This window comes from Sardina pilchardus, chromosome 1 (genome assembly GCF_963854185.1).
Source record: "Sardina pilchardus chromosome 1, fSarPil1.1, whole genome shotgun sequence".
Classification (NCBI taxonomy): domain Eukaryota; kingdom Metazoa; phylum Chordata; class Actinopteri; order Clupeiformes; family Clupeidae; genus Sardina; species Sardina pilchardus.
In genome coordinates this window covers 30,838,061-30,850,513 of record NC_084994.1, presented here as the reverse complement: position 1 = coordinate 30,850,513, position 12,453 = coordinate 30,838,061, and the positions used below count along the sequence as shown (strand labels likewise).

At 40.2% G+C, this 12,453-nt stretch overlaps 1 protein-coding gene across 2 annotated transcripts; it reads left to right on the top strand.

Annotated features, from left to right (window-relative positions):
• Positions 1 to 335: 335 nt before the first annotated feature.
• Positions 336 to 12,384, top strand: LOC134088154 (hydroperoxide isomerase ALOXE3-like). Of its 2 annotated transcripts, none has more exons than XM_062542087.1 (15): positions 336 to 403; positions 4,431 to 4,585; positions 4,954 to 5,155; positions 5,430 to 5,511; positions 5,629 to 5,751; positions 5,964 to 6,067; positions 6,151 to 6,320; positions 7,047 to 7,190; positions 7,697 to 7,900; positions 8,185 to 8,271; positions 8,571 to 8,740; positions 9,483 to 9,604; positions 9,935 to 10,035; positions 10,406 to 10,576; positions 10,916 to 12,384. In XM_062542087.1, the coding sequence occupies exons 2-15, from the start codon at positions 4,433 to 4,435 to the stop codon at positions 11,093 to 11,095; spliced, it is 2,013 nt and encodes a 670-aa protein (XP_062398071.1). In that variant the 5' UTR covers positions 336 to 403; positions 4,431 to 4,432; the 3' UTR covers positions 11,096 to 12,384. The 2 variants fall into 2 exon arrangements, with proteins under 2 accessions (XP_062398071.1, XP_062398068.1); XM_062542084.1 differs by lacking the exon at positions 336 to 403 and adding an exon at positions 3,757 to 3,948.
• The last annotated feature ends 69 nt before the right edge of the window (positions 12,385 to 12,453 follow it).

The following is a 12,453-nucleotide window of genomic DNA, read 5'->3' as shown; positions in this document are numbered from 1 at the left end:
CCATTTTTGCACAGACAAAAGTACAGTATATTTAGTACTTAGCACTAGGAGTTTATTGTTTAAGTGCAATCTGATTGCAGATGGCAAAATACATTTTGAATGGAATTATGGATGTGTAAGGCCAGGATTTTGGGCCTAAGCAGCCAAATGGCCACCCCACATCTCAAACCAACGGCTTTCCTTCACTATACAGGGTGCCAGGGCTACTTAAATATCATAACTGGTTTGATGGTCACTTCTGAAAATCTGTGTAAATGTATGTGGTGAATGTAATGCATTTATGTTTGGTATTAAATTGATACTTAATAATGTTATGTTTTCACACCAAATGACCAATGGACTACTACGGAGAGGGTCATGCAGATTATTTTTGGGATAAAGCAAGATAGCTCCTGCAGATAAGGTACCTTGACCTCTCAGCTTCTCTCTCTTTTCTTCTCTTTCCCTTTCTCTCTCCTTACTTTTGAGTTTGGTCTGTACTGTACTTTATGTTTAATGAATTGTTTTATCTCCTGTATTTGACATTCTAACTTGTTCTTACTTCTTACTTGTTAAGTTTACATTTAAGTTTGGTTGTTTGGTTGAGCTCACTTTGTTCCTTTGTGACAGTATACCTGCTAGAGTTTTACTTTACATTCAACTAAGTGGTCACATTTACCTTTATGGTTTATAGTCAATAAATTGTTAATTCACCCACCACTTATAAATCTCTCTTGTCCTATGTCATGCCAATATTTAAATTTCAATTTCAATTTTAATTTATTTATAGTGCAATATCACCATTGGCAATGGTCTCAAAACACTTTGATAAATATGAATAAAATGACACAGTAATGATAGAAAATAAAAGTTAAAAATAAAATGAAAACCTCTAATGAAGATAAAATGAAGCGATAAAGGAACCGTATGTAAGAAATGTATTTCAATTAATCATAAAATGGCCCTGATATGTCACTAGACATTAAGAAATCATGCTCATTTCAAATACTGATATCACTGACAACAGTAGCCAGGATATTGTCATTTAAAAAGTGAAGTTGCAGCCCTCAACTGATGTTGATGTTTACATATTGTGTGTTTTGGCCTGATGCGCCACCCTCCACCTATCTACTGATCACAAAATCGGGGGGAGGGGGGAGTGGATACACCACTCTACAGTATTTTGAAAGTGATTGCAGTACCAGTTTTGGCCAGAATCCTACATACGGTTCCTTTAAGCAATATGGCACGAGTGGAAGTGGGGTTGGTCAAGGACATCGCCGGGGCTGTAATACAAGGCCGAAAGCCGAGCGCCAAACAGAGATGAGAGACGTACTGTACCTCTCACAGCACTGTCTCCGACTTCCTGGGCAACATTATTTTCGGAGATGGTGCCCTCTACGACTTTATTTGCTCATCACTTGAGCAACGACAAAGCGGTCACAGCTGGTTTCTTGATGACACCATCACAGTAAGAATGATGATCGAATTTACCGAGGCAATTTTGATGAATTTGCTATTTGCGAGGTCACACACTGGTGTTGGACGAGGAGACTGGCTCTCAGTCTGTGCTCTCATTCATCCCAAAGGTGTTCTATTGGGTTGAGGTCAGGATTCTCTGCAGGCCAGTCAAGTTCATCCACACCAAACTCTGTCACCCATGTCTTTGTGGACCTTGCTTTGTGCACTGGTGCACAGTCATATTGGAACAGGAAGTGCCCATCCCCAAACTGCTCCCTCAAAGTTGGGAGCTTGAATTGTCCTAATTAATGCTGAAGCATTCAGAGCTCCTTTCACTGGAACAAATCCAGCTCAGGGATTGCCCCTTCCTGTTCCAACATGACAGTACAGTATCTAATAGTTTCTAAACGGATGTATTTGCCATGTTGCCTTGCACAGCAAACTTGACAACACACATTATTCACTACTGAACAAACAAAAGATAGATACTATTATAGTTATTTTATGAACTCCACTGACAACAATTCTACTGATTCGGTCATTGAGGCTCTCTATAAAATCAAACTTTTGGGTAACACTTTACTTGACGGGTTCGTTCATAACACATTCATAACAGTTGTCATGAACTGCACATGAAGCATTCATGACTGTTTCATGAAACATGACTCAACATTCATACCAACCCTTTCATGAATGTGGAAGACAAAATGTAAAAAACTTGTCAAAATAAAAGTCCGACAATCGCAAAGCAGCATTGCTGTCTTTTTTGTTTTAGCCAACCTGATCGTGTCACATCTTAGTCAATGGGGAAGTGCAGTGTCCAGGAGAATTTAGTTTTCTGTTTGTCTGTTTGTTTATTTTATGATAGTGACCTCTGAAGAATTGCATTAATTGCCTACGCCAATGACTATATAGATGTATAAAACAGAAATGTCCAACCATTCAGAGGTCCACAGATGGTCAGTCACTTCCCAGTATGATTATACTTCACAACTTGTATAGTAAAGTGACATTTGAAGTAGACTTCATAAAATATTCATGAGATGTTTACAAACGCTAGAGAGGATTCATAATACCCTGTATATGGATTACTAGATTGCTGGACTTTTATTTCGACAAGTTTTCGTCGTTTTGTCTTCCACATTCATGAAAGTGTTGGTATGAATGTTGAGTCGTGTTTCATGAATCAGTCATGAATGCTTCGTGTGCAGTTCATGACAGCTGTTATGCATGTGTTATGAATTAACCCGTTAAGTAAAGTGTTACCAACTTTTGTCTTTTTTTGTGTTCCAGGGTACAGTAACCTACAGTAATGGCATAATTGCCAATATTGTTTTCCCTACCGGTTTGACGTTTAAAATCAGTTAAAAGACTGGCGTCACTCTGAATTTCCCTGTCAGTACTGGTTTATGACGTCAGCTGCCTGATGGCCTGCCAAGATAAAAATCAGAGTCTGTTGCAGGCCTGAACAGGCCCTTGTCTCTGGGCTAACTTTATAATTCACTGATGAGCATGAACAATGGACAATTGCCAGGAATTAACGGTTTGATAGTCGAATTTTGGCTAATTATCGGGCAGGATCTCACAGGTTATCAAGACAGTTTTGAAAAAAAGGATTACTACCTCCATGCTATAGGAGAGTGTTAAACACTTGTATAGCAAAGGCCTTGATTGAGACAATGTACAAAGACATTGAGATCTTCACATCAATGGTGGCTTAAGTGCTTCTTTTATATCCCTTGGTTTGTGTTCTCCAACTTTATGGGATGTCATTGGAGAATATTACAAGCTGTTTAATTAGAGGGAGGCTTAAGAAGGTATTGCAAGCACGGGTGCCCATAATTGTAGGCAACATTGTTTTTGTTCAAAATATTTAGTCTACTTCATGGTAGACTAGGTTACAAAGGTGCCAATAATTATGGAGGGCACGGTATCTATTCCGTCAAAATAGTCATTTTGTTCATCAGTTTTTCTATGACATAGCCTACACATCCCAAAAAGCCACTTCATGGAGTAACTGGAAAAAAATATGAATAAGAAAGTAACTGTATACTGTGTATACTGTATCCTAAATGTCAATGGTCCCACCTATCTGTTCCGTGTGTGCTCTAATTGCGTTGCTGCAATAGGCCTCACCCTGTTGCTTCTGGCCCAGTCAATGAACATTCTGGTATTGCTACACAAAGAAAAATCCTGGTGTTCCTGCTTGGCACTGCCTGTATGCCAACGTAATGAGGGGGTCTGGCTCAACATTGCAGACTGAGCCCTGAACACAGCCTGGACACACAAAGGCTCAATCCTGTTCAACCAGTTCAAGTCAAAAACGTTTTATATTAGGTCATCTTTGATGGGTATATATAGGCAGGTAGATATGAAGCGCCTGAGTATTTAAGAAGGGGAGTGCTTTTAAAGCTGCATGTGCAGATCTCTTCTCAGACGTCATCTGAGTCCCATCCTCTTGGTCTCAGCAGCACACAGTCTTTTTGAACAAGAAGATTTTTTACAAAGGTGAGTCTGTGTCTATCTGTCTGTCTGTCTGTCTGTCTGTCTATCGCTCTGCCTGCCTGAAACAAAGGCAAGATATCCAATCGCTTTGAGAAACATGAAGATAGGAAATGTTACATGAGTACACTCTAAAAAGGGACATTAAAAGTAGCACATACTGTAGCAAGTACTACATTTAGACTCATAACGGCATTCACACACATCATGCCGGAAAGATATCAAGGGAGACAAATACTCCCATCCCATTTCCAATGTACACACGTCTGTGAATGGGAAAATATTTGTCTTGGCAAACCACAGACTGATCTTTCGTTACTGCTCAAATTAGGATAACATTTTGTCAAACATTTTATAACAGCAACATTTAACAATTACAATGACAATGTCTCTCTCTCTCTCTCTCTCTCTCTCTCAATATTTGTAGTGTCTTCAAAGATTTTATTTGTCCTCTCTAAGTAATCTGCGTCCTCTCCTTTGCAAAATAGTCATGGCGACCTACACAGTGACGGCACACACTGGAAACCGATCCTTTTCTGGGACCACGAGCTACGTTTACGTCCAACTGCGTGGATCTGACGCTGAGAGCCAGGAGGAGAATGTACACAGGCGCTTTTTGTCTTTCGGCTTCTTCAAAGGATCGGTAAGTGCATTTAAAGCAACAGAAAAGGAAAACTCTGGACACATGATTTTAAAGATGGCCTCAGAGTCTAGCACTATACTGTAGCTGTTTAGATGCCCTAGCATAGAGTTTGTTTTAAAATGTGTCTGAAATGAATCAATTTTTATAACTTTGTTGAAAAATAATATTTGGAATTGTGAATTTCAAGTAACATCAACCGTTACTGTGGTACTGAAGTTATTTTGGTTGGATTAATTCTGCGTTTCTCAATTGCTAAAACGCTAAAAACTCAGTTCTCAGTTGCCTGAAAAAGTTGCCTTTTTGAAAACATATTCTTCATACAGTAGCCTATATTTACTTCAATACTCCATCTCCATATGTTTCTGCAGGAACGAACAATTACGTTGGAGAGTGAATCATTCCTAGGGGAACTCATCTATTTAAATCTCCGCACCAAGGCATTTTTGGGCCTTGACAACCAATGGTTCTGTAATAAGATCACTGTGAAGACGCCTGAGGGGGAAGACATTTTGTTTCCTTGTTACCGCTGGCTTGGCAGTGATGAGACCGTTGTGTTAAGACCTGCCAAAGGTAGGCGTGCTTGTGTCTAGTCGTGGCATTAGTTCACATTTCCTTGTGGTGCACCTCACAGCTCAGTGGTGAAATCTTGGAAATATTCTGTCTTAACCACACACACACACACACACACACACACACACACACACACACACAGACACATTTGGTGTTTTGGGCAATTTCTGGCTCTAGCCTACATCATTCACACACATGTAACACCTTCATTCTGTAACAATTTTGACAAAGGAGTCATTATTAATATTGACCCGGGATTACATTTGTATTTCAGCTTCACTCGTGTTCCAGGACACCAACCCAATTGCCCAAAAGACAAGGTTGAGTCAACTAGAAGGACGACAGAAGTTGATTAGGTTTGTGGGCAACACACCAAAAACGAACTGTGTGTGACAGTGTCTGTCTACTCTACATGTCTGTGTGGTGTTAGCTTAAAGCATCCTTTGCAATCCCCCTGTACACTACTTTTAAAGGTGGAGTGTGTATGCTGAAGGCCTGCCCCGGATTGTCAATTACGAATCTGCCCTTCTTCTGCCAGAGGAACTTTCCTTCTCTTTCTCGAAGGAAACCGAGTTCTCCTACACAGCAGGAAAGCAGTAAGTGTCTAAGTGTTTTTTTTTTTTAATCATACCATCTTTTTCTTACATCTGATTGTGGATGGGCGTGCGGTCTCCTTCAACATTAGTAATAATATACATTTTATAACTACAAAGACGCTCACAATTATGATAATGAATCATTACTTTGTGTGTGTGTGTGTGTGTGTGTGTGTGTGTGTGTGTGTGTGTGTGTGTGTGTGTGTGTGTAGATTAATTTATCTGAAGCTCAATGGATTAGCTGACAACAGAGATTCCTGGGAAAGCATCGACCAGCTGCACCAGATCCTTTGTGACATCACAAACACAACCATTGGTACTCGTCCTTATTCCGAATCGCATAGGAACATAGAACTGGCTGTATCTGTTGCAAATGTTCTGACATGGAATGCTTTGCAGAATACGTAGAGGACCACTGGGACGAGGACGAGTTCTTTGGCTACCAGTTCCTGAATGGCATAAACCCCATGCTGATCCAGCGCTGCTCAGAACTACCTGAGAACTTCCCCGTCACAGAGGAGATGGTCAAAGACCTTCTCGGAGAACACACCTTGGAGTCGGAGATAGTGGTAGGCAACACATTGGTCTAGCACGGGATAGAATAAGTAGATAGCTGCCTGCTCAACAGCGGCACTCAGGGAGGAGTGGGGGGCTTGCTCAAGGGCACTTCAGCCGTATGTGTGCATGGGAGAGCAGTGCTCAACTCATGCGCACACATTTTTCCTACTGGTCGGGGATCGAACCGGCAACCCTTCGGTTACAGGCTTGAAGTCCTAATCAGTAGACCACGGCTGCCCTGTAAACACACACATGTGCACACAGACCTACAGGTACACACACACCTACACACGCACACATACACACACGCATACTTTGTACCGCTATGTGGTACATCTTGTTACATTTAATTTGCTGAAAGGCTTCTTGATAGACAGTATTTTTATTTTTTTATTTTTTATTTACAGGCCAATTTCAAAGCATAAAAATCATTCATCCAATATTCAAACAAGGTGATGGAAGGTATAGCATGACCCAACAATGACCCCATTATACTTTGGACCATCTTGGAGTTACAGGCCGGATCCATATATTTATTTTCAGTTTCCAATCAAAAAAAAAAAATTGAAAAATTGAACAAAAGGGTAGCTTCAATCATGTAATGTTTGTAGAAAAAAAGTGGTCAACAGAATAATGTCCTTTTTTCATGGGTGAAGCTAGTTTGTGTTATGTCTGATGCTAAACTCTTTTCTATATTTACTTCGTATTTATTGTTTCCCCCCAACTAAACCACTCAGAAAGGGAACGTCTTCCTGTGTGACTACAAGATGTTGGATGGGCTTGTGGGAAATGTAGTTGCTGGCAGGCAGCAGTATCTCACCGCTCCCCTGGTTCTGCTCTACTGCAACCCTCAGGGCAAGATGCTGCCCATCGCCATACAGGTAAACAAGTAACACTTTTAAATGTTGCAAAATAATTGTCTAGGAGAAATTGAGCTCAAGTATGTTTTGGAAAAATAGGGTTAAGGCCAACAAAACATTTTACCTTCAATTTTTAACAGAGGCTAAATTAAATGGCAGGCACTGACCATATTATGACATTCATAGTATACTGGTGTAGCAATTCTATGTAATTTCTCCAAAGTTCATAATGTTGTGATGTTCTTCTTGTGAACAAAATGGAGGAAAGCATAAATACAAGTGGGCATTGTTATTCATTTGAATTCATATTACAGTCCAGGCCTGTCTTGGTTTTGTTTCCATTGAGCTAAATTGGGCTTAAGTTCAGTGCTGTCTCACACCTCAGGAGCTTAAATATCTAAAAATGACAAAGTGATTAACATGCGCATCTGGCTTGATGATCAGTTCCCAGAGTTTAAGACAGTATGTTTGCACCGAGTATTAACGTCACACTGTTCTAGTTTCATGGATTTGTCATTTCTCCACAGCTAGGGCAAACCCCTGGACCCGAGAACCCCATCTTCCTGCCCTCCGACCCCAAGTATGACTGGCTGCTGGCTAAGATCTTTGTGCGGGCCGCAGAGTTCAGTGTGCAAGAGCTCGACTCTCACCTGCTGAGAACTCACCTGCTGTCTGAGGTGTTCGCCATGGCAACGTTGCGGAACCTTCCATCCCCGCACCCCCTTTTCAAGGTATGGAATCTGCTGGTGTAATCTCGCATTCATTAGCTGGTGTGTGAGGCCTTTTACCGAACAAATCGAGTGTTGCAGGAAGAAGACAAATTATCCAAAAGAATGATAAGGAAACATAGACCATGACATGGGCTGATCACATGAATTTGGAAATGTTGTCTAATCCGTCTGATTCTATCTATATAGTATTTAGGGCCAATACAATACAAGTATATTTTAGTGTTATTTTAGGAAGTCTGTCAATATATCATACGCTGATTGTTCTCTTAACTGTTTTTCCATAGCTCGTCATTCCTCACACACGCTACACACTCCACATCAATATCCTGGCAAGAAATACATTGATCTCCGACGATGGCGCCATTACCTTGGTATGCATACAGCTTCATGAAACCGTGAAATATGGATGTTGATATCGCTGCTGTCGGGTGGAAACCTTGTATGTCCAAATCCAATCATTTTTAGAAAAGAAAATATTTTTGTTTTTTGAAAATAATAATTCAACTTTGCATCGTCAAAACCCCTGAAAAAAACAAAAAGGTTTCTACCTGACAGCAGCAATATTATAGAGACATACAGTATACTATCTTTGTATAGCCTACACTGAACATTTTTGTTTCATCTAATGTTTGATCATGTATGTATTTCATACTTCCTACTGTAATCCTAGTATTCCGGCATTGGTGGAGAGTCATTGCTGAAGTTGCTGCGGCGTGCCACCTCGTCCCTGACCTACAGCTCCCTCTGTCTGCCTGAGAACATCTCTGAGAGAGGCCTGGAGGACGTCCCCAACTACTACTACAGAGATGACGGCATGAAACTGTGGAACATCATCCACAAGTATGCTTACCATTGGAATGTTGGAGCAGTAGTTCCACCCCTTCTCTCTCTCTCTCTCTCTCTCTCTTTCACTCTCTGTATTTGTGTGTATGTGTTTAAAAAGAGTACAACTATATATATATATAAATATGATATTATCACTGTTCACATTTACACAATGACCTCAGGTACGTACGGGCATGGCTAGGCGCTATGTCATCATAATCACTTCCGTGTCCAATTCTAATGGTTGCGGTGTTCTGTCAAACTTCACATGAGCAAAACATGTTATGATGAAAACAACATGTGAAGTTGTATGTTACACTGTTATGATGAAAACAACTAAGCTAGCTAACCGTCACCAAACCCCAACACGGCTAAAAGACAGTCAGCAACGCCCCGTGTTCACACAAGCCTTACATGGGATCTACAGTACACCAGGTGTGTAACTGAAGCGTTCCCTTCGTGACGCGTAAAATCCATTTTAGAAGATTTTTTTTTGTGCCACTCTCGCGTCTGGAGTATAGTATAGCTACTTCCATTGATTATAGTGATTCTTAACTGCTGCAGCATACGTTTCGCGAATGGAACGCTTGGTGGTTACGCGCCTGGTGTAGCTCCCCTGTTACTTTCCATGACCTAAAAATGCTACTGGACACGGACGTGATTGCTAATGATTCCTGACATCACACTCACCATCCCTATACAGACATTTGTTTTGCAACTACATTAGACACTCACTGAGTCATGGAGTCATTTGCAGGTACGCTGAAGGAGTCGTGCAACATTACTACACATCTGATGAGCATGTGCAGAAGGACACAGAACTGCAGAGCTGGATCAGAGAGATTTTCACCAGCGGATTCCTGGGAAGGAGCAGCACAGGTGTGTGCAGAAATAGGAATAAAAGATGAATTAAAATAATTTTTAAAAAGTAAAAAAAGTTAAAAAAAAAAATATTTTGAGACACTTTAATAAATGTCACCCAACACTTTCATGGGAAAAACAGGATTTCATGAGGAATTTAGAATGTCAGAATACACAAAGATCGATGGCTGCCAATTCCTTGTGCTGTCATGACTCATGACTGCATGGAGTTGAGTTCATTTAGTTGCCATCTGATGTTTCACAGATATGAATGCACCTTTATGCTGATAGACTTTTGTTTAGTGAAGGTTTTTTAAATGTATATATCAATGTCGTATTCCTCCACAGGCACTCCCGAGTCTTTTCAGGCAGTGAGTGATCTCATTAAGTTTGTTACCATGGTGATCTTCACTGCATCTGCTCAACATGCAGCTGTCAACAATGGACAGGTAAATTCTCATATAGGGTCTGTGCATCTATTTGGTTCAGATTATAAAACGATTGCCCCTTTGAAGGTTAACTGAGATCTAGTACACATTTTTAGCCAAAGCGCCATGGACTCTCTAACCCAAACTGATCCTTTTTTAGTTTAACACTAGCAGTTGGATGCCCAGCTAATTTTTTAACATTTGGAAAGCTCAGAAACCCTTTGACTGAGACAGAGCAGACCATTGCCTTGTTGTCTTTTATGAATCAACATTATGTTAAGACATAAGCTCATAATCTCAGAGGCCACAATGGAAATAGATCCTTGATTATGATTGGCTTTTCTTTTTCACATTGTGTCTTAACACTCCTTCGTTCAATTCCCTCGTGCAGTTTGACTTTGGCGGCTGGATGCCCAACTACCCCACTGCCCTCAGAAAGCCTCCTCCTAAGGAGAAAGGCCAGACCACGATGAGCACCATTCTGGAGACCTTACCTGATATAGGTACGACGGTGAATGGCATGGCTGTCCTGAGCCTGCTGAGCAAAACATTTGCAGATCAGGTGAGTTTTTGTTCACAATCAAACTGCACATTTAAAAAAAATCAATTTAACAAAATTGAAAAGAAAAATCTTGAAAAGAGTATCTTTCTTGTGTGTGTTCCATTATATTATACTGGATGATGGTGGCCTTCATTGTCTTATTATTGCATAACGACAAAGACAAACTATGTTGATTATGTTCAAAGAATATCTTTAGCCATGTCAGACATTTTGCAAACTGTTTCTTTAGCATATAATGTTGTTGCAGCCACTGATATAATATGACCCACTATTACTTTTAATGTCATAAATGTTGTTACCAACTTGTTAATATCGTTGTTTGTTTTGTTAACATTCCAGTATCCTTTGGGAAGTTTCCCAGAAGATCTGTTTGATGAAGAGGTCCCTTGCAAGCTCATTGAAGATTTTCAGAAGGATCTGAGAGAGTTGTCTATTCTTATTGAGGAGCGGAATAATAAGCTGGAGCTTCCCTATACCTATCTGAGCCCCCAAAATGTAGAGAATAGTGTCGCCATTTGAAAACATGTATTTTTTTCTATGACTCAATAGCCTTGTCAATACACTGTAAGTGAATGCTAAATCATAAGTAAATATAATTGAAGACCAAAGTAAATAGAACTGAAATTGAGGTAATGGATAAAGCTTTTCAATATCTTTCAAAATGAGAAGCTTGTATCATGAATATCATTTCATGTCGTTACACAAGAGTACTATGAAGAAAATTGGGAAGATGTGTGACTATGATTGTCCTTGTGTTGCTCATGTTGATATAGCCTACTGTAAGTCACATTATAAGGAACGTTTAAAGTGATGCAATTCGTGTGTGTGAAAGTGTGGTAATGTGCACAGTTGACGTTGGTCAAGCAATGGCAACATACACTATGGGCCTCTCTCAACATCCCTCCTCAATCCTCGATGCTCAGTCCTCCAGACTCGTTCCCACTGATCTACAGTATAGCACTCCATTGTTGCCACCCCGTCATTCTTTATCTAGATCAGTGAGGACGAGGACCGAGGAAGGAAGGGAGGAAGGAAGGGAGGATGTATAAAACATGAATGAGAGGCACCTTGTGAGAGATACTGCACCCCAACCCCCAGAAACATTTAGCAAACACTTCACCGTTTTTCATATTAAACTATGTTATTCCCTTAATTAAGACGAGTTGATACATACCTCTCACGTTTCAATGCGTGCGTGCACTCACTGGCTCTGGCGCGCGGCGCAACTTTGATAGCATTTAGCTAGCCCAATGCATTCATTAGGATTCAAACAGAGATGAAGTTAGAAGCGACCAAACACCTCCATGTTTTCCCAATTAAAATACAGTTACACGAGTAGTCACACAACCAAGTATGGTGAGACAAAATAAAACGTGGTGCATTTGTAAGCAGGTAAGAGGGATAACTATATTGTGTGGCGGAATAACATTGGGAGCACTTAGACTCTGCGCAGTAATATCCTCACTCCAAAGTGAAGCTGAAAGTGCAAGAGTGAGGATATTACTGTGCCATTCTTAATTAAGGTCTTAATTAAGGGAATAACATAGTTTAATATAAAAAAATGGTGAAGTGTTCCTTTAAGTCAATGCCCAATTTCTGCACACTTTCCGTCAGGGAATATAGGGCCTACACGATGCCTAAAACACGCATGATCTGTTGCCTCCCCTATTATCCAGACATCTGAGACTAAAAATTACCTTACTGTATTGTAACTGATGGGTGTACAGTCACTAAATGTACACATACAGTGGGGAGAACATGTATTTGATACCATGCTAAAGTTGCATAAAAAGAGAAATATAAAATCATCATTTGACAATTGATCTTAATGCCTTAATAAAAAAAATGAGTAAAAATCAAACTGATAAGGACGCCAA